This window comes from Leptosomus discolor, chromosome 6 (assembly GCF_034619465.1).
Source record: "Leptosomus discolor isolate bLepDis1 chromosome 6, bLepDis1.hap2, whole genome shotgun sequence".
In the NCBI taxonomy this organism is placed as follows: Eukaryota; Metazoa; Chordata; class Aves; order Leptosomiformes; family Leptosomidae; genus Leptosomus; species Leptosomus discolor.
In genome coordinates this window covers 15,085,479-15,106,875 of record NC_141396.1, presented here as the reverse complement: position 1 = coordinate 15,106,875, position 21,397 = coordinate 15,085,479, and the positions used below count along the sequence as shown (strand labels likewise).

General features: G+C 44.7%; 1 protein-coding gene across 2 annotated transcripts in view; it reads left to right on the top strand.

The window, feature by feature from the left end:
• The window catches only part of SUFU (SUFU negative regulator of hedgehog signaling), a 93,745-nt gene that overhangs the window by 39,293 nt on the left and 33,055 nt on the right, over positions 1 to 21,397 (top strand). For both annotated transcript variants that reach the window (XM_086466722.1, XM_086466721.1), the window contains exons 4-6: positions 13,812 to 13,954; positions 16,456 to 16,541; positions 18,605 to 18,677. In XM_086466722.1, coding sequence (XP_086322848.1) covers positions 13,812 to 13,954; positions 16,456 to 16,541; positions 18,605 to 18,677 — 302 coding nt within the window. The remainder of the gene's footprint in view (positions 1 to 13,811; positions 13,955 to 16,455; positions 16,542 to 18,604; positions 18,678 to 21,397) is intronic.

The window sequence follows — 21,397 nt, the reverse complement described above, 5'->3', positions numbered from 1 at the left end:
TTAATGCAGTTCCTTTCTGCATGCTTGCAAAGTTAGTATTATTTGTCTGTTTGTATGACTGTAATTTTTGGGACCTTCAGAGTCTGATGCTTTTATCATCACTTGTAAGCAGGGAAGCACACCCAGCTCTAATTTATTGCTGGCTGCCAAGGCACAGGCTTGCCAGTCATTAAAGAGGAACTTTGCAGTGGCCCTGGCCGTGGCTGAGGCTTCCCAGGTTGTGAACTAACATGCACCTGGTGGCCCGGCCTTCCTCTGTGTGAGTCCTGTCTTGGTCAGAGTGGTTTCAGGTATGGGTGGTAAACTGGATGAGGGCATAGAGCAGAAATACAGCTGCAAATGCTGCTGAGTGCTGTTACTCCACCACGTGGGTGGTACGCCCCTATTCTCCTTCTTCCTGGCAGCATAAATGGAGTTGCATGACCTTAGATTTTGGCTGATTGAATTAACTTTGCTACTTCTTCTGTTCAGAATAGGCAGGGTGATGCCCCTTTGCAATACTGGAAGGCAGCCCGCTGCCAGGCTCAGTCCTGCCCTTTGCCTTGGAGCATTGTCACGTCTTCAGCCGCTGATGCGACAAGCTGGCAGTTATTTAGCTCTTGCTGGTTTTGGTGGGTAGCATCTCCCTGGCCTTTGTTTGGGACTTGCTAGGACATTGTGCCCACTGGAGAATCCGTTCTCTGCAAAATTCCTTTTGCTGCGGTGATAGAAAAGCCCCTTGCAACCCTCTGGCTGCATTTAAAAAGTGCTGGACACTTTCTCAGGAGCTTGAGAGGAGGGGGCCGATACCTCTGCTGAGTGACATTGCGTTTTGCTTTGTCAGCACTGGTGGTGTAAACCTAGACTGGGCACGAGGCTCCTCCAAGCTTCCTCCCAGTCTGCAGTTCAGCAGTAGGAAAGTGTGACTGGGAACCCTGGAGTTTCCAAGGACACCTATACTCTCACTTCACTTGGAGGATGAAAAGTCTATGGCTTAAGTTATCAGTGAGCTAGCTATATAATATAAATTAAAGCCTTTTCTTCTCTATCTCCCTAGTCCTATGAAGTTTGGGATTTTTTCTCTCCTGAAGTTTGTCTGGACTCATGGGTCAGGCTAGATACTGCCTATGCCTTGTCATGGAAGCCACTATTGTCTCTCCGATTTCTAGCTCTCAGCTGAGAACAGGTCTCTGACCTTCTCTGGCCCCAAAGGGTAGGTTGACACTAAGGCATGGAGAGACTTTGTGCCAGGAGCAGAGGCACAGAGAGTCTTTGTTCCTTGTAAAAGACTTTGTTGAAATAGAAGGAAAACTGTCTCCCCTGGACTGCTTTACTGATTCCATAGTCTTTCTAGGCAGTAGGCAATGGATCCCAGCACTGCCTGAAAGAGAAGGCTTGTTTTTAGCTGCTACTGCAATTTAGGTAAAGTAGGTTTAGGCCCAGTTTGAGTTGGCTAGATTTAAACTGATGCTGTCCCTTTTAATTCTGTCAACTCAGGTCCTGTTCCTGCCTGGGAACTGAAATTGGCTCGTTGCTTTTCAGCTGTTCAGTACAGTTCATTCAGTTGGTTTATTTAAAAAGAGAAAAAGAAAAAAAAAAAAAGAAAGAAAAAAAAGATCCGTCTTCTCTCTGTGCTTTGCATCAATCCATGTGCCCCGAGGCTGCTCCCAAATGTCAGGTATGGACAGAGCAGCAACAATTGTAAATCCGATACACGGTTGCATTTATAAATGCAAAAGTTGTTTTAGCCTTCGTGCTGCCTGTGGGCTGCCACTAGGCGAGGGAGGAAAGAAACGGGCATGGAGACCCAGAGGACGCTGTGTGGCCCACCTCGGTGCGAGGCTCCTGCAACAGCCGAAGTGGCAGGAGGACAGCCAGCGGGCCCCGCGCCCTGGGACGCTTGGATGCTGGCCCCTAGCAGGTGTTTATCCTGAGTGGCTGCAGTTCAAGATTGGAACTTGCTCATGTTTTCTGCCCAAAGTGGAGGGGAGCCGAGCCGAGCTCTGTGCAGGAAGCCTTTTCTCCGTGCTATCTGAGGCCTCTTTGCTGGAGGAGGGTGAGGAGGAGCTGACATGCTGGGGACCAGCAGGCCCTATTAAGAAGAGCATCTCTGATTCCTGGGATAAGGAAGCAGGGGAGAAGCTGCACATGGTCAGCCCAGCCTCGGACAAAGGCTCTGTCCCCTGTACTGAAGGAGGAATGCAAGACAAAGGAAACAGCTCAGGGAAGGCATAAAACTCCCCCTCCTGCGGGTGTGAGGTCCTTTGGCATCTTATATATGAGTTCTTTGTCCCACCCGGCCTTTCCTGGGAAACGGAAGCAGCCGCTTTAATAGTTAAAAGCTTCTGCACAGAACAGTGTTGCCTCCTTCTATGGAGGAGCTGAAAGCCACAACACAGAGGGATTGTTCTGCAGTCGCAAGAGCATCCTCTCTCACTGCCTGTGTGCAATTGTTTGGGATGCACAGAGGAGACTTTGAAGGTTACACGTACTGAGTAGCCTTGTGAAAAGGACTGTTTTTTTCCCTTGACAGCTGCCAAGCCCATGTTAGATGAAACTGCAGAAAAGAGTGGACTGAGCTGGAAGTTTGGTTCACTGTTACATATCCACCTTCTCACACTTTCTATTGAAGATCTGTGCAGCAAATGGTGCTCAAACTGTGCTTTCTGACTAACCCACTCTGCCTGCGAGAGTGGCAGTGTGCGGAGCTCATTACAGACCATCTTCTGACAGCCTCAGATGCAAAGATCCTTTACAGCAGCCTGCTCAGCCAGGAGGCAGCAAATGGGCACAGCAGGGGAAGCATTTTGTTCTTGGTGGGGAAGAGAAACGGGGAGACTATATTCAGAGGCTGCAGGCAGCCCAGAGCCTGTGGAAAGTGGACTCTCCTGCTTTTTCATTTAAAATTGAGGGCTTAAAGGAATCATCTTGGAATGCTTGGGATGACGTTTCAAAAGGTGCTCCATAAATAGGCTTGCCATTTTGCATTTGAACCATACATACAGCTCTTGGACCAAGTTTATTTCGTGCACGACTGTAATGGTTGGTAGAGCTCAATGCATAACTAATATTTTACACAAATTTGTGTGAATACAAAGTTCCTCTGTTTCCTACCCTTCAGCCTCCTGCTTTGCCAAAGTAAAACAAAAGTTTGGCCTGTGAAAGCTTTACATTCCTGAAAATTTAAGAGAAAATAATCCCCTACTGAGAAAAATGCTACAGTGCTCTCCCAAAGACCCCTGCCCTTCCTGTCCATTACAAGCCTCAGACCTAATGCCTGGGTAACTAAAACTTTTCTGAAGAGGTTATGAATGTGATAACTCTGCGGGTGTTTTTTCATGGACCGTCTCCCCTTTCTTGTCCTTTCTTGAGTAATTTTTGCTAAAAGCTATACTCTAGTGCAGTCTAGCAGTCTTTCTATCAGATATCTGTGCTGTGAAGGCTATTAAAAGAAGCTGCTTGCATCATCTTTGGGTCCTTCAGAGGAGGATATTGCCTTCACTTCCCTTTCAAGCTCCTTGAAAGCTCTTTGACAAAAACATCTCTTAGATATCTAGGGGAAGATCACAAGTGACTGTGCAGTCTAATGGTGCTCCTGTGTCCATCTGAGCATCCATCCTTCTTGGTGGCTTGCACATGAGCAAGTATGTAGGAGGTCCAACAACAAGAAAAAAAGTTTTTCTCTCCTGCTGCAGTTCTCTTCCTTCACTGAGGACACCTGAAGGTTGCTACATGCTGTGGGTACAAGTCTTTCTTCTAGTTGCACCTGGCTGGGAAACATTCAGGTAACCTGTAAAGCATTCTGGCTTTCACGTGCCAGAACACAGGATAGGGTTTTTAAATTAAAGGCAAGTATCTCTTCAAATTGGCCACGTGGGACCATATAATCTGTAAATAAACTGCCATTAAATACTTATTTTGAGATGAGTCCTTATCTGACGGGAGATGCTGCTGTATCCTTTCTTGCTCCTGGGTCTCCACCCCATCCTGAGGCTATTCAGTTTCTGAAACTATTGAAGACATAAATACCATCCTTTGAAGGAGAGGTAGAACATGTCTTATTCAGGTGAAGGGTGCAGAAGGCTGGTGGCAGTGCAGCTGGACAGAGATGGAAGAGCCTCTTGCCTGGCCTAGAGCTCGGGATTTGGCAGGGGCGTCACTCCTGCTCCCTTGCGGATGCTGGGCTGGAGGGTGAAGAGGGTAAGGAGAAATTTGTCCCGCTTGCCTGTTGGAGGAGGTGAAAGCAGCCCAGCTGTGCAGCACCCCAGGGCGATGGGTCTGAGTCACAGGGTGTAGAGGAGCAAGAGCTTGGAGCAGGAGAGTTTTGTGGGGCTGTGAAGGAGCAACTTGCGTTCATTTTCTTTCTCCGCCGCGCTCAGCAATGCCAGGTAAGCCCTTTCGTGCTGCCGTGCCTTCCTCCAGCCTTCGCTCCCTGTGGGAGGGAGCCATGCAGATAATCTGTAGATAGGCAAGAGCTGTGTTGTTGCAAAAGCAAGGCGGGAGATGCATCTTGCCCTGGGCAGCGTTTGTGCTGAAAGGATGCCAAGTGTGATGGATGTGCCAGCTCCTGCCGCTGCTGACTGCAAGGGCTGGAGAAGGCTGTAAGGAGCAGACGTGGAGGAGCTGAATGAAGTTGTGGGGATGAGAGGGAGCGTGGGAGGAGGTGGCTGGCGGAGCAGGCTGTACGGAGTCAGGGAGAGGACAGGGGGCCCACCACTCGCAGAGGGTGGGAGCGTGCCCTGGGCACGGGAGTCACTCGCTGGGAGCCTGCGTGAGAAATTCTCGGAAGCTGCAGTCATGGAAATTGTATATGCGTGTAGAGATGGGCAGGGAGAAGGAGCAAGCCAGACACGCAGATGTGTAAGGGATGGAAAGAAATGTCCTAGAGAAGCAGAAGAGGTAGAGGAGGCCCAGAACCAAATTGGTTATTGTGTGATAACATTTTATCATTTGTTTTTTGGCTAAAATATTGCACTTTGCAATGTCACCTCAGGCCCCCGAGTGCCTGGGACCTACTTTGTGATAAGAAAAGCAGCATTTGCAGCTCCATCAGCAGAAGCCACAGCAGAACGAGACACATTTTCCACCATTGCCCTGCCAGCAGGGGCGATGGCTCTGAGCGGGGCACAGAGGAGCGAGGAATCACATTGTCCTGATGGTGTTGTACCCTGGGAAGACATGGGAGGCCCTTCATCGGATCAGTCCAGGAGACTTAAATGATCAAATGCTTGCATAAATTGATGGGTCTCTTTTGAGAGCCTCGTTAATTTTCCAGACGTAACACTATGGAGCTGTGCAGTAATCAACTTTGTATGTTTAACCTGCTGATCAATTCTTTTTAGAAATCTGCATCACACTTCTGCTTTCTGAAACTGTCTTCAAACCTCAGAGATCAAGCAGTCCTTACAGTACAGATAATCTAGTTTTTTCCACACTTTTTTTTTTTATTAAAAAGAACCTTTGGCCTAGGCCCCTTGTTTCTAAAAGCCCAATTTGAGTCCCTGCAGTGGAGCTATTGTTTAATTGTACTCCAGGGATTTAATTCTTCCTAAGGCGTTCTTGTCTGTGCTGCATGTCTGCAGCAGGCAGCAGCACTGTGTGAATTTGCACCTCTTTGGAGTGCCCAGGCTGGGGCAGTTCCTGTTTCACAGACAGGAGATAAAGGGCAGCAAAACTGAACTGAAAAACAGGGAGGAAAAACATTTTTTTAATGTAGTGCAAATACATCATAGCTTGTATTCTACTAATTCCTTGCATACTCTTAAAACACGTTCAGCTTGACTTGCAAATAAAATTGTAAACTAACCACCGGCGGGCCCCACCGGTTATGTCACAATTGTTTTTCCCCATTACCAATCTATGTGTGCAGTCCTTTGTAGGTTAGGAAACTAAGCAGACGGACTGAATTTAGCATTAATTTGATTATCCCTAGATTATCTTAATTTAATGTGGCTGGCAAATGAGTCTGAATAGAATCTTTTTCATTATACTGTGGTTTTTTTAAATTCGCATCTATAGGAGTTGCAATAACTATCACTTTGAGATTTTTAGGCACAATTTTAATCTTTAGCTTTTTTATCAGTTTATTACAGCTACGTCATTGCATGCATACTTATATCCATTATTGAGCTAGTTAGAAATATATTAAGTAGCTCTGGTGAAAAATACAGCTAATACATTTCAGTGTTGGACTATTCGTCTGCCCTTAGTTTCTCTCAATTAATTCTAGCTGTTCAGTCTGCAAAATGGTACTGAAAAACAGCATCAAATCTTATTTGCGACAGGCTGCCAGATTGCCCTTTTTTTTAACAAAGCTAGACTGAATATTAAAAATGTGTTAGAGAAAATACATTTATGCAATAAATTATACGGACTGTGCATGGGGTAATAGCAGTGCAATAAATTACATTGTTTCTGTAAGTATAGGATAAGCTGCATTCAATTTAAACGTCTGGCTGCATCACTGTCGTGTTGGTCAGGAACTCACTGGGGGCCTTTTTAACATTCCTGCGCCCGTAAGTCATGGAGTCGAAATCCTCCTTCGCTCTGCCCTCAAATACAGAATTTCTCTGAGTTATGTGGGCTGATGTCTGTGACTTGCTGTCTGCAGTTTAGCTGAGATCTCACAGTCGAATACAAAATGCAGGTTTGTACCCCTTAGAGCAGCAAGTTTTCAAGAGACTGAGTGATGCAGATAATGTAGGTCTGGCTTGTGTGAGGGATGTGGTCATCTTGTTTGCGTGCCAGCATCCCCAGTGCCACACGCTGTTGCAAATTTATTTGCTATATTTTTTTAGACCAAGCTAGCAGGGAAGTGCCAAGCGTTGTGCTAGCATAGCTAAGCAACATGACTGACTCAAGGGGGCGACCCAGCTAGCCGCTGCTTTCTCAGGGGAACAAGCAGGCTTGTTTCTTTCAGCATCATCTTGCACACACCCAGAACAAAGTGACCGTGTAACGATGGTGTGACTTTCTGCAGAAACAAGAGAGGAACACAGAAACTTGCTTTTGAAGGATATGAGTGCAGTGGAGTGGCTGTTTTCCCAAAACCAAGCACACTTAGTAGTTAATGTACTTAGAGCTTCTCCCACTCTGTGCAGTATCGGCTCATAAGCTGTAACACGCTGTCCAGATGGGTTTATCTGGCTGATCAGTCAGTACAGTTTAACCCCTGTGTTGCAGATTTTAGATGATGTTTCAAAGGAGGAGGTGTCTTAGAAGAGATACAGAGGAACGGTCAGGCTACAAATCTGTACTCCTTGTTTGAAAATCTAGCTGAAGAATTGCATGACGTGACCATGTCAGAAGGGGGAAGTTTCTGGCCTTCGGATGAACCAGGGTGATGCAGTCTGAACTGTGCCAGAGCCAGACCAGACTCAGCCTGGGGACTGTATGCCAGGCCCTGCCTGGACAGGAGACATGCTTCAAGTTCCCTTGCTGGTGGAACAGCATCAGCTCCTTGTTTTCCTCCATACAGTCCGCTATGCACATACCAGAGAAGATATTTGACTCCCAGATGCCCAAAGAGTTATTTCCCATCTGCTGTGGGTGCAGGGTAGAAAGCTAACTGGAGATGTTCCCTGACCCATATTCAGCCTGGGGCCAGCTTTTGGATGGAGCTCTCTTAGCTTCTGGTACTTGTCTGGGTTTGCTGTCCTTTCCAACTTAGTCCCTGTGGCTATTCAAGGGAGTCAGGGCTCCTAGTAGGATCCCATACATGTGAAACTGGCAGGTTTAAAAAAGAAATTGAAAATACAGCGGGAAGTAATCTGTGTTTCTCTCTAGAGCTAGGTAACACCTCTTGAGCGTAGATTGCATGCATTACACTGTTTATAAAACATCTTGAGGCCAAGAATATGACTTGGTTTTATTTCTTTAGGCATCAGCTATATTTAGTCAAATTAAAGGTGGGGGTGGGGAATGCACTCCAAGAAAATAAATGAGCAATGTTACACAAAGAAAATTTACTAGTCTACAGTGGAATGGTTCTCTCTGAGCCAGTTCTCGTTATAGAGCAGTTGGATAGTAAAGTTAGGAGAGATTGCACAGCTGAATTATGACCATTGCTGCATGAAGGAACCTCACCTGCTTTATGCGGGCTGTAAAAGAAAATGGATAATGACATTTTAAAGACTTGAAAATATGGGAAGCTTAACAGAGTGGTCTGATATAACTGTCTTATAGATGCTGCTTTTGCGTAAAACAATGGCGTGAGAGTTGGTCTATGGGAAATTTAGAGACTTCTTATTTTTGTAGAGCTAGAGAGGTGCTTCAGATTTGCAATTATAAATTATGAAATAAAATAGTAAGTTTGAAATGAAATGTTTTAATGATTTGCTTGTTGAGTTCTTAGGAAATCAGTACCTCCCTATGAAGCAGTTGGATTTCATGGAATCAGCATTCCCTAACAGAAAGAAAGAGGGGAAAAAAAAAAAAAAAAAAAAAAGAGTAGTTTTTGTTAAAACATGAACTTGCAGAAAAAGAACCAGTTTCAAATCTGTGAGAATGGGTAACTTTTCTGTGTTAGGTTTGAGTCCTGTTAGTGCCCCTTCCAAGCAGGAAGGGTGCAAGTGTCCAAGAGGTTACTGTAAGCAAGCCTGTGTATTTAAAACACATCCAGTGCTCCCATGGTAACTGCTGAAGGATATGTATTTTTCCTGAGGTAGTTCAGGTAGCTTAGCTCTTCCTCCCATGGAAGGAACATGTAACCACCTCGGGTTTACTGTGAGGCAGAAGTATTCAACAGCAGTTCCTTGTGAATCAGCTTGTATGCAGTAAATCAGAGCCTTAGTGTACTCCTGAGGATTTGCTGATTTATCCATACACTAAAATAATTTGAATTTAATTTTTTAGTGCATTTTCTTTCAGTTCCTTTACTGCCTAATTCCCCCTGTTCATAGCTAGCTCATTTCTGTGGCTGGCCATCTGTCCTATGGATTTGACAATTCCCTGGTGAGGTCCTGGCAACTTATTTCTGATGAGTGTTGATTTTGGTGTGATCACCTAAGGAAATGAGGCTTATGCAATCATGCCCTTGTCATGCCTAGAAGATTGACTACTACACTAATGGTGTTTCAACCAGTTGGCCAGTGTCAAACAGACTTAACAGAGTGGTAGGGCTCTTGGAAAGACTTGGTTTTTAAAGGATTATAAAAATGAGCAGATGAGTAAAAATTCTAACTGTGCCCCCTGCAGTGGAGAAGAGTGGAGATGTGTTACACTTGACATTAGACACAGTGAGCCTAGAGTCCTTCTGTGCATGCCATAGCTGCAGAAAAAGCTTTAGTCTGAGCTCCTTCCTCGTTAGGCAGTGACATCCACGCTGTGCACGCCCACAGAGATGAGACTGTACGTAGTTCCTCTGTTCATACAAGTCTTCTCCAAGCTTACTCCTGAGCATAGGAACACACCAACTGGTTTGAGGCTTGCTGTTTATTTCAAGAATATGTCAAACTCCTTCCATTATATAAAGTTGTTTCCCTGGACATGTCGTAATCTCTTGTTGGCTTTGCTGTGGAGTCAGGTGACACAGAAGTTCAGAGAGGCAGAAGTCTTTGCAGCAGCAGCTCACACCTGAGTCCTGGCGTTTGCTGCTCCGAGACTGATCGCTGCCCTCTTGTAATGGTAGAGAAGGTGCTTGTTCAGTAGAAGCCTGTGATTTTTCACAGCTACCACTGAAAGCCATCTCGCCTTTTCCTGGATTCTGGATGCAAACGCATTTTGTCTTATTAATAAATGCAGTGCAAAATTACTTTTGTAGCATCTGTTGTGCATCAATCCCTCCTCAAAACCAGTAAGAAATTTTGCCGCAGGTGCTAATCTGCACAGCGTTACAGCAGGTCAAAAGGGTTGATGTAGCAGAGCTTATTAAGAGTGAAAAGTGTTGGATTGATAGTTGTTGCTTGGATAAAGCAAAGGCTGTTCCCCAATCTACAAGAGCCTGGGACAGCATCAGTTGCTGATGTGATCCTGGCAGAACGAGCTTTGTTGCTGAGGCTGTAAACTTTCAGGTTTACTAAACTGAGATAACTTGCAAAGGAATGTTCTGTGTTTATCTGAAAGGGGAGTCATGTTTTGGCCTAAAACTAGAAATTGTTTTGGGATGCTTGCAGTAGTGAGTCCTGTCAGACTGGGTCAGTGCTTCATGGACATTAACTTCTTCCTGTAGTCTTTTATTTTTACATACAACATTCGTTTTACATGTTTATTAATACCTGTTTTCATGTCTGTATTTTCAAGTATTTCATATGTAAGTAGCTTCCAGTTGTGAGTGTAGGTGTTTCACTCGATACCTGCAGTAGGCATCAAAATGTGTACTCAGATCCTGAATGTTGTTTGGACACCCATATTGGCACCATTACTACTGAAGGTCCGAGTCCCAGCCTTGGTTCGTAGCAGTGTGAAACAGAGATCTCAAAAATTAGTTTGGAGATGGCAGTCCTCCCATACCACATGGACTAAACAGAGATACAGGGATGCGTTTTTGGGAACGAAAGGAGCTGTCTTTAGGCATGTTTGACTGAAGTGTGTTGGTCCTTGTGAGGTGTTTATGCTCCTTGTGTACCTGAGATGAGTGCATGTGTCCTATGCCTGCTCACTTCTTGGGTTTATGGAAATATGTATGTACACGTAGGAAATACTAGCACATTGTACATGTTTGTGGATGAAAGGCAGGTTATACAAAGTGTGTTATTGACAGCACTACAAATGACAGAAAGGTGCAAAAATCACAGGAGACTTCACATCCATCTGTGGGTGACTGAGGATTTATTTGGACGTTTTATGTTCTGATTCAGCATTCATGAAAGCCACAAATTTAGTTATAAACTTACTTTGAAGGAATCATTTATGAAAACTTTAGGATTTCTGGCTAAAACATTGTTTAAAACTTAAATGCTTAGAAAGATTTTGATTGTCATGTTTTGAAAACATGGGTGTGACAGGTGGGAAGGGAGGATGCGTATCCCTTGTTTCCAGCATGAGGCAAGAGAAAATGGTTATCTAGTCCTTTGTTTCTGTAATTTCTTAGTTTCTGTGGCTACAAGTCCTGCAATTCAAACTGTCCTCAGTGCTGCGATGGTCTATGTATACAAGAGCTGACCTTATGTTTCACGTGGGTTAGAATGCAGCAAGCAAAGAGCTGAGTTTCAGGCTGTAGTTATGAATTTCTTGCACTCTTACAGGTTTTAATTCGGCTTCACGTTATTTAAAGAAAGGGGTTTTTTGTGATTTAATTGAGTAGTCAGTGTGAATTTTGTGGTGTTCATGTACATGCAAGGGAGAGGGAGATTTTCTAAGTGTTCAGTGTTCACATGGACATAAACAGGTGGGTTTCCAGCAGAGACATTTGCATTTGAAAACCTGCTCTAAACGGGCTGGGCTTTCCCAGGAGAAGCAGCACCAGCAGTGAAATGCAGCGATCGATCAGCATAGAATTGTGTGAGCATTTGATGGGCAAAATGTTGTGGTATAAAGACAGGGCCCAAGAATAAGCTCTTTGTGGCTTTGTTTCATTCCTGAAAACTGTGACTGAGAGGCTTTTATCATTTAAAAAAAAATTCATCAGCCACATTTTAGCTAACCTGGAAATATCATGAGATCCTTTGCAACATTCTAAGTGCTGGTTTTTTAATCCAATTTTGATACTAAAAAAAAAAATAAATCATGCTTTTCATTTCTGTCTACTTATATTTCCCCAGTTCTAAAAGTAAAGTAATATCTGAACCATTCCTTTCAGTCACAGAGCTGAAAGCATGTAATTTAGTGTACATAACGATAAACTCTCTTTCCAGCAGCTTGCATTCGCTGTGTTTTCTTTCTTTCCTAATTTTAACTAAGGAAAACATTCCCGTGCTTATCACAACACTTCTGTTACATGCCTCGTTTTTCAGGCCAAGTTCTTTATGGTATTTGGAGTTTATTTTAATTCTTAATCAAATGAGCTGTCCAAGAAATTAATCTGAAAAAACCATACATAATGACTGCTCAAATACACACCAATGGGGACACCTGGTGGAGAAGCTACGAGCTGCCCAGCACACCCTGCATTAAACCCACGCGTGGGTGAGCTCAGCAGCCAGATGACGATGACTGCCAGTATTTTTAACGACACCAGCTGCGAGGTAACCCTTTAGTTTACCTGCTCGCCGTGGACGGCTCCTGCAAGGCATCCTGCACTTGCTGCTGGCCAAGAGTACGCGCACGCAGCGGTGGTGGTGCTGATGCACAGCGAGTGGTGGGCAAGCGCCCGATCCCTTGGTGTCTGTTGTTTAATGTGACTGGGGACAACGCTGCAGTTACCAGCAAATGCTGTTTCCCTGTTGCCGATGCAGAAGCTGCCATGTTCAAGGATTCTCAGATAAGCCCTATAGATAGTTATTTAAGAGATGGCCTATTGACCTGTATTTGGAAGGTGATGTGGGAGGGTTAGGTGAATAGATAAAGATCCAAGACCACCTCTGCTCGTAGCTGCAGGGCAGAGAACACCCCCCTGAATTGAATCCCACTCTGTATCGTATGAGATGCTGCAGTCTTGACAGACAGCAGCCGAAGTAACCACCAACATTTTCCAGTCTGCCGTGGAAGTCCTAGTCCTCTCCCAGTGGGCAAGGCCTCCCTTCCCATTCTGTAAGCATGGCCTTGGGAGAGACTGCTGTGAGGACGGCAGGCCAGACTGCCTTCATCAGTGAGCTTGGTCAGGGAGAGGAGCGCTGTGCTTGCCACTGGCTTTGAAAGCAGGCAGGCAGTACTCTGTTCATCCCTGAGGCACTACACCTATGTCAGAGGGCAGAATATGGATTCCAGGCTGTTTACTTGAATGTGCTATGAAAGCTCTACCTGGAGTGGGACAAGCACAAGACCCAAGGCCAAGGCAGTCGGCTAGGCAGCGTTATTGCACACATGCTCAAGGAACTGTGTGCAAATGGAGCATGCTTTAATTGGTGTGAAAATGGTCATGGTTGGTTATTTTACTTGTAGCTTACTCAGAAAGCAAGTATTAGCCTTTCCTGTGATGAGGCAGCAACATACAGTTGGGTTCTGGTGTGCCTTCTGGCATGCACCAGCTGTGGAACATGGGATTATCTGGGGGGTTTGTCTTTCTAAGTAGGAGAGGAGGAAAAGAAAAGAATGCTTACAGTCATGAAGAAGGAAGGATAATTTCTGGCTCTTTGTTTTGATGTAGTCTATTCTGACATAGAGTGAAACTCATGCCCTCTGGTTTTCTCATTGTTTGGGAAAGAAGGAACATATTAATTATAATTCTGCACCATAGCCACCAGAGAAAGTGACTTCGACTTAGGCTATCACAAGTTGGGCAGCAGACTGTGGATTTTTATTAGATATAGCAGAGTATTATTTGTGTTTAATTCATATTTCAGAATCTTTTCTCTGTGGCAAATCAGAGCTGCAAATTAAGTATGACTTGACATCCCATAGGCATCCAGTACGTCCTGCTGACTCTCTGCGGCCTCTCACAAAATGAGACTAACAGTAAATGAGAGGCAAGCTAATTTTATCTATTGGTGTTCCTGTGTTGGGATTAATGTCAAAGCAGGACACCATTTTTTGCCACAGGACTCAAGAGCAGGCAATTTTAAAGTCAGTGCTTGAATTCAGCTGGCTCAACGAGGTTCCTTTCCTGCTTCAGGTACTTCAGCTGAATCAGAGACTTGTCAGAGCTGGCTGGAGGCAGTCACTGTGAATAGCCACCAGCGACTGTCCTGGTCCAGACCAGAGGTCCCTGCCTGACAACGGTCAGGAGCAGATGTGAACAGAAGGAATGTTCTGGCAGACTTTATGGACTAAATATTTCTTGCTTCTCTTCCTTGCAGAAAACACCTTCTGCAGCGGTGACCATGTATCGTGGCACAGCCCTTTGGACAACAGTGAATCTAGAATCCAGCATATGTTACTGACAGAAGACCCTCAGATGCAGCCAGTGCAGACTCCTTTTGGGGTCGTTACTTTCCTACAGGTATGACCCAGCAATGTTGCTCTAACCATCACCTTCTGGGCATAGAATGCAGCTAACATTGCATTTCATTTAGCTTTGATAAGCCAGATGCTTATTAGCCTATCTTCCACCTTTCTGCCTTATTTGATTACCATGGATCTCACCTTTGAGTTGTTACTCTGGAGGTATTCAGTAAGCATTTTACCAGGATTGAGCAACGGCACAGTCAGCTCTCAAGATAGAGGTCTATCTGATGGAGAGAAGGTTTACACCTCGAAACAGACCCAGAGTTGTATATTACGTTACTGCTCTGAAATTTCAAGCATGAACATAGAGAAAAAAGCTGAGAGAAACACTTTTAGACTGTAACGTAGAGCTAAATTAAAATTAATTCTATGGCAGTATCAGTAAGTGATCCACTGGTTTGAGTTCCAGGAAAAGAAGTTTGTAGCAGGACTCAGAGTTGCTTTAGCATTGTTTAATGGCAGAAATGTAGCTTGCAGTGTTGACACAAAGATTCTTTAGAGGTTAAATGAGTTTTCCTGTATTGATCTGCTGTTTAAGAAAGGTTCAGGTTTGCTTTGCAAAAGAAACATTTAAAAAATTCCTTGTGATTTAACCCTGCTGTTCAGTGAGGGGAGCTTCCTTGGCCAAACAGGTTTGCTTGCTTTCCCAAAGTCTTTCTCCACAGTGATGTCTCTTAGATATGGGCTGCTTTGGATATTTTTAAATTGCATATGGAGTTACTAACCTTAGTGGAAGAGCTGGCATAGTTTATGCCAACTGCTGATTTCTCCCTGCTCCGTGGAAAAGCATCCATCCCGTGGGAAAATGCATGTGACTGTGTTTTACAATTTAAGCTTCAAGTTGCTCCTATTTGTCCTTGGCTGTAGTTGCAACATGTAAGGGGAAGCTCCATTACCACAGACCTGCACAAGGCAACTGCTGTGCAAAGGCAAAGGCTTCTCTGAATTTTCCAAGGTGCCCAGAAGTCTATGTTTTATCAACAAGAAAGAGGTGGGTGTGGGATTAACCAGTGAAAGGTGAGTTGTGGGACCTGGAAGGAGAGAGAGAACGAAGCTAAGCAGGGTGATTCCTGGCTGTCTCCCCAGTTGGTGCTGCATTGGTCCACATCTCTTCTTTAGTGCCCCGCTGTACCAGATCTTGGCCTCTAATCTTCCTCAACACATATAGTTGACTTGTTTTTCCCCTTTGTTTGATGCTTGTTATTATGCATTTATTTTGACCCATGAGGATAAATGATTGCAAAAAGAAAAGAATGAACACAAAATAATTTCCTGTTTAGAATCTTGCTGTTTGTATGTAATTAGTGAGTGAAGGCCCAGGGAGGGGTGTCCTGAAGCGAGAGTGATTCAGGCTGTTCATGGAGGAAGCCTGGGAGGTGGGTGGGGACGAAGTGCATCTCCAAGGGCTGGGGCCTGAGAAAGTGAGCTCTGCAAGGGGCAGGGGAGGTAGGGTGTGCACTACTGGGTACGTGCTGACGTTGATGGTTTTCCACACAGATGTCTGTCAGTGTAGACACGTGCTTGCAGCAAAGGCACATGATGCGCTTCTGCTTGCTGCTCTTCGGAGCTTAGTTTTCAGTTTTGCTCTTTCCTGATAAAACATCAGTTGAACAGATTTTGACCAAAAATTCAGTGTCATTGGAAAAGGCTTAGACTATGGAGGAAGAAAATACAAGGCCATGGCTAGAATAATTTTTCATGCCAAAGAGTAAATCGTTGTGCTCAAAGGCACAAGCCAGCAGTTGATGGATCAGGAAGAAACTGCCACCTTCTATCAGCTGAAGGGTGTTTCACCCCTTCATTTGAAGCGGCTGATCTCAGCTGCTCTGAGAGACACATCTGGTATTGCTCAGTGCAGCAGCTCCCACCCTGAAAAGCAAACACATCCTGCCTTATACAGGAAGGCAGAAGTCTGCAATTGCCTGCAGTGACGAGTGGATTATGCGATGTGTAAGCAGCTTTACTTTATGGTGCCGGGTAAGATGTAACCAGTCAGCAAACTGAGTTGGTCAAGGAATTCTGAGCACCAAAGCACTCCCTTGTGGCAGCGAGTCCCTTGCCTGACTGAAATTGCTGGTGCAGTATTGCATTTGCCCCTAGCAACTGGCTGACAGAGCAGTGTTTTGCATGTGCCCAGACTCTAACCTGTCCTGTCTTGTGTGAACTAGATTGAAAAGTGAGAACAGACTAGTGGGTCTTCAGTAAACCCTGATTTGTCACCAGGCCCTCCTCATAGTTAAGTTCTCACATGCCTTGCAAGATTAAATGTTATGTGACCAAGGCACTCCACATGGTAAGTGTAGGGAGAGGGCACAAGGAATTGCAGAAACCCTTTGTTGTCTCAGGCCTTACTTGTCCTCGCTCATCTAGTCAGTTTAAAGAAGTAGTGCCTCTCTGTATCTGCACTGTTTGATCCAACACCACGTGGTACATTTTCTCTTACAGTTCTTGCACGGTTCCCATCTAGTTCAGTATCTCTGTTTTAATTTATTCCAGATTGTTGGGGTTTGCACTGAGGAACTGCATGCAGCTCAGCAGTGGAATGGGCAAGGCATCTTGGAACTGCTTCGGACTGTCCCTGTGTAAGTGCTCATATAGCCCATATAGGGGAGCATTCCCATAGAGAACAAGTCAGTTGTTTATTTTCATTAACAATCTTTAACTTGTTGATGGAACTTACTTAATCCTGTGCTGTAGCAAGAGATGGGAATTCATTGCAAATCTGTTCTCACGCACAGACACTTACATGCCAAATTAATGCATGTGGAAGTCCACATGTTCAGGGTGAAACAGAATGAGGTCTTGAAAGCTTAATTTCCTTCCTCTTATGCCTGCAGCATTTTTGCATTGGTTTTTCCTGAAGAGCTAGGGTAAGTGTTACTGGTGACCTCTCAGTGTAGTTCAAAAAAAAGGAAGGAGAGGGTCTGATTTACAGTGCCTGGCAAAGCTTGGGTACTGTGTGAAAGTGAAAAAATTATCTCAAACTGGCCCCACTTTCAGAACAGGAGGAATGTTCATGCAAGTGAAGTTCATTGTTGTTTTTCCCATGGCAAAACAAAGATGTTGTTGGGTTAAGGAGGAGATGGGGTTTAAATGTTAAATGATATGCTGACGCTTTACTTGCTGCCAGGTTACAGCTAAACTTTTTTGGCTTGCAGGTGTTCTGTTTAAATATTTTTTTCTTGAGTTTAGTGGAAGTTATTGCTGTGAGATTGTAGCTCAAAAGATATTTTTTTTTTTAACAAAATGGTTCTGAATATGTGTTCCTGGACACAATAGTACACTCTAGTGTCACAATGGCCTTTAATTGATTGATTATTTGAAGAGCCTTTGCTGCTGGACTTCATAAACTTTAATTTTTCCCTTTTAGGCACAAGTGCATACAATTAGTGTGAATGCCCTAGAATAGAGTGAATTTGTCCAGCTGCAAGCTTTGTTTCTGGGACCCCAAGACAATAAACACTGCCTGCAGCTCTCTTGGCTCCTCTAAGTCAATACAGATACAGCGCCCCTCTCCTCACTCTGTTGTCATGTTGGTTTTTGGCTTTTGTGCTGTGGTACAAGCACCTTTCCAAGGATAAAATGAAATGCAAATGTGCATGATTTGAAGGCAAAGCTGCAAACTACTAAGCCACTGATGTAGAGTCAGGGTAGGAGTCTCTTGCATCCCAGTGAGGAACTGAAGCTGGTCACACCTCTGCAGTTAATTAACAGCTTCCAAAGTGATGTAAAAAAAGTGTGGCTATCGATGCATCTGAAAAGCTATAAAATATTAACTTTTATTGCTCCCACTCCAAGTGCTTTAGGAGACTGTAACACAGACAAGGCCAGAGGAGGGGGCTTTTGACTGCAATAACAGAGTCTCTCATGAAAAAAAAGTGAAACTTTTTATGGCAATTCCAAAAGACTTTACTTCAGATGAAAAGCACCATCCAAGACTGAATTCTGTAGTCTGCCTGCACTGTGACCCAAAGTAAAGTCTCCAAGTAGTTCATCTTCAAAATAATCTGTTTTCTATCACCTTTGTTGGGAAACGTCTTGACCCTTCCAACTTTTATTGCTAATGAAAACAAAGCTTTCCCTGAACCATCTGAGTACTCAGCCATTAAGTACCAGCTGGGCAATTGTGAGGATATTTATCAGAGCAATAAGCTTTTTATGGTACTGCACCTGACTGCCGATCTTGCAAAAGGTGCAGTCCCATTGAGACCCGGCTGCATCTTCAGATACGTAATAGAGGTATAAATCTTGACCCCATGCCTTGCCCATCTTTCTTAGACCTAGGCTACACTGGATTTCTCAGTCCCAATTCAGTTACCTGTAAGATTAAAACTGGGTTCAGTCTTGTATGAGTCCACACAGGGCATAGCCTGAGTCAATCCTGACTGCTCTGCAAGCCTTGGTGGTGCCAGACACTAGACAGATAACAGGTATGTCATGGAGGGTTTTCATTATGTGTTTGGGAAATGTAAAGGACAAATAGATGCTATGGGATGTATACACAACATAGAGGGGCTTCTAGGCTTGTTTTAGACTCTTGTCTTGTGCTTCTTTCCAGTACAGGTCCACTCTGAGGACTCTGTTGGGGAGTACTAGCTAAAGTGCTTGCTTGGTTCATTTCCTTTCTTTCCTTCTTTCTTTGTAGAGCTGGAGGCCCCTGGTTGATAACAGACATGCGAAGAGGAGAGACAATATTTGAGATTGACCCACATCTGCAAGTATGTCTTTAGTTTATAAAACATCACATCGTTTGCAGTAGGCAGGGAGAAATCATTTAATGGTATAAAACAGTTTTATTATTTTCTGTAAAGGTGCTGTGATCTTCTCAATGTTTGCAATAATCCTGGAAAAATCTTAGAGACTCCTTTTGCCCTCTCAGAGGTGGTTCAAGAGTGCACATGTCCAGACCCAGGTGGATGGCAGCTCTAGTACAAAAGTTAGAGAAGGGAAACCAGGAAAAGTGGATCTCATATATGAGACAAATTGGTAAGATTTGGACTGAATGTTTTAAAAGGGAGGAAAATAGAAGAAGATAAAGAACGTAGAACAACACAAGATTTAGAGATGATAGATCAGGAAATTCCTCCTTCATTTTATATGCAAGCATAAGGAGATAGAACATGCAGGAAACTCAAAACCAACTAAGTATTCTTTTTTTTTCACAGCAAATGTGACAGTGTAGCTCATTCCTGTAGGATGTCACTTGAGGCCAAGTAGTTAGTGTGGTCTGAGGAAGAATGGGAAGCCAAAAGTATCTCATGCAGTTATTAATAATCTATGCAGAAGATATATTAAACTTTAATCTTTAGAGTTCAAGTTAATTTCTGAAATTTAAAGATCAGAATAGGACCTCTATGGAGGGGTTCCTGTCCCATGGACTACTGCTGATCCATGCATTTGGGAGACAGTTCTGCATCCCTTCAGCAGAATTATGGTACTGGAGTACATGGGTCCCAGGCAAATCCGGTGTGGTGCTGACCTTGTTTCAGTGAATCACTGAGTATTTTCCTTTAACAGAGAATTTATGGCTTAGCCTGGTAGGGCACGTGCATATGTGCACGTTTTGTACAAGCTATTGCGTTTGCTTATAGTCTGCGTGTCTGTATCTGATTACCCTCAGTTGCCTCACAGCATCTTTTATTTTGAAAGCTTAAGAACAAAACCAAATTTTATTTTTACTGGTTTTAAGGATTTGTTCATCTAAAATAATCCCAGTCTGAGAGACACACATAAAAAAACGTTCCACAAATGTCCCACAATGTGGGAGCTAATACAACTGCAAGTCCTGTAAAGTTTTCAGGCACTTCAAAATTTTGCCCTCTCCCCTCCTGGAGGGTGTTTCTGTTCTCTGCACACTGGTGATTCCTAATGATAACAGGGTTTTCTTCAATTTACTGCAAATTAAAAGTAGCTCAGCTTACTGGAATCTGAGTCAGCCAAGGCAAGTTAAGGCAAATAGAGTACCTCTGCCTCACCAGTGCGTCCTGCCACTGAAAGCAGCTATGTCTGTGTTCTTTCCCTACTTCCTCACATTGGAGACATTCCTGTTTCTGTTCTCTCTTGCCCTTGCAGTACTGCATATGTGCAGGGGTGTGTGTATGTACCTCCTTCCTCTGCTGCCACAGCCCCTGGGGATTCACAGGGCAAAACCTGCTGCTGCAGCACCAAATCCCACAAAGAGCCTTTGCTGAGCGCGGGGAGCTAGGCTGTGCTGGTCTGGGTTCAGCCATGTCCTGCACCTCCTGCTCTAATTACTGGGGAAAGGATAAAGTGACATTCGCTTGGCATTTTCTTGGTGATGGTACAGGGTGTGTGAGTGCTGAAAAGCGGCAGTGGAAGATAGGTGGAGGGGAGGGAGGGAGCAAGCAGAAAAAACGGACAACTTTCTTGGGAGCAGGCAAGCATGTTGCCTTCCTGGGAAGTGGGCAGAGCTTGTTTTGAGGCTGCATTTTCTCTTGTGGGAATTGGTTGAGGCCTAAACCCAGCCTTGGCAGAAGCAGCTGTACTTTCTGTTCGGAGTTGTTGAGAATGGATCCCAACTAAGATGTCATCCCAGGATGTCGGCAATTAACGCTGGCTGTTTTCTGTTCAGCCAGGCTTCCCTGTAGGCCATTCAGATTTCCCTGGCAGCACTGTCAAACAATCCCTGTCGGTCCCCAGCTCTGCGTTGATTCTCAGTGCTTTGCTTCTGTTTTAGCAGATATCTCAGAAGAGAATAAAGCTGATTTGAATTTCCTGAGTTGTGGTTGCCACTCTGCGGGTCACGCTGCAGTGCTCTGGCTCGTTTAGAAAGGGATCAATGACTTGTAAGAGCCTCAGAGCATCCCTCCCACATGCTGAGAGGAAAATGGGACAAAAACATCCTTTCTTTGAGGAAGGAAAAAGCTGAACCTCCTTTGCCCTGGGCTCCTCCAACCTCCTGCTCAGGCTGCCCTTTCAAGGGAGGAAGAACAGCCCCTCAACCCAAGCACATCTTTGCTGGCTAAAGATGGGGTAAAGCTGTGCATTGCCCCAGCTGAGAGTCTGCACTGGTTAGGGTGGGGTTTTTTTGTGTGTATGTGTCCCCCTTCAACATCAATACTTGCAAACATTATAAAACAGGCATGCAAATTAGGCTGCCTTAGGCCAGTTCGTTTCCATGAGCCCCCCTTGATATCCAAGGGATGCCAACAGAGCAGCACTTCTTCCCCTGAGGAAGTGCTCAGCAAACCAGCTGAGATGCAGATGACAAGTCCCTTTCCTCCTCCCCAGGCTCTGCGCACCGTCAGGAGGACCCAACTGTGTCTGTGAGCGGGGGCCCTGGCTGCAGGGATAGAGAAGCACATTCCACCAAAGCCTCTGCCTGATGGAGTCCTTGAGGCACCCTGGGCTCCTCTACTCCCTGCTCAAGGGCAGGTTTGGTGGCTCTCCCATGCTTCCCCTATCACTGAAATGAAAA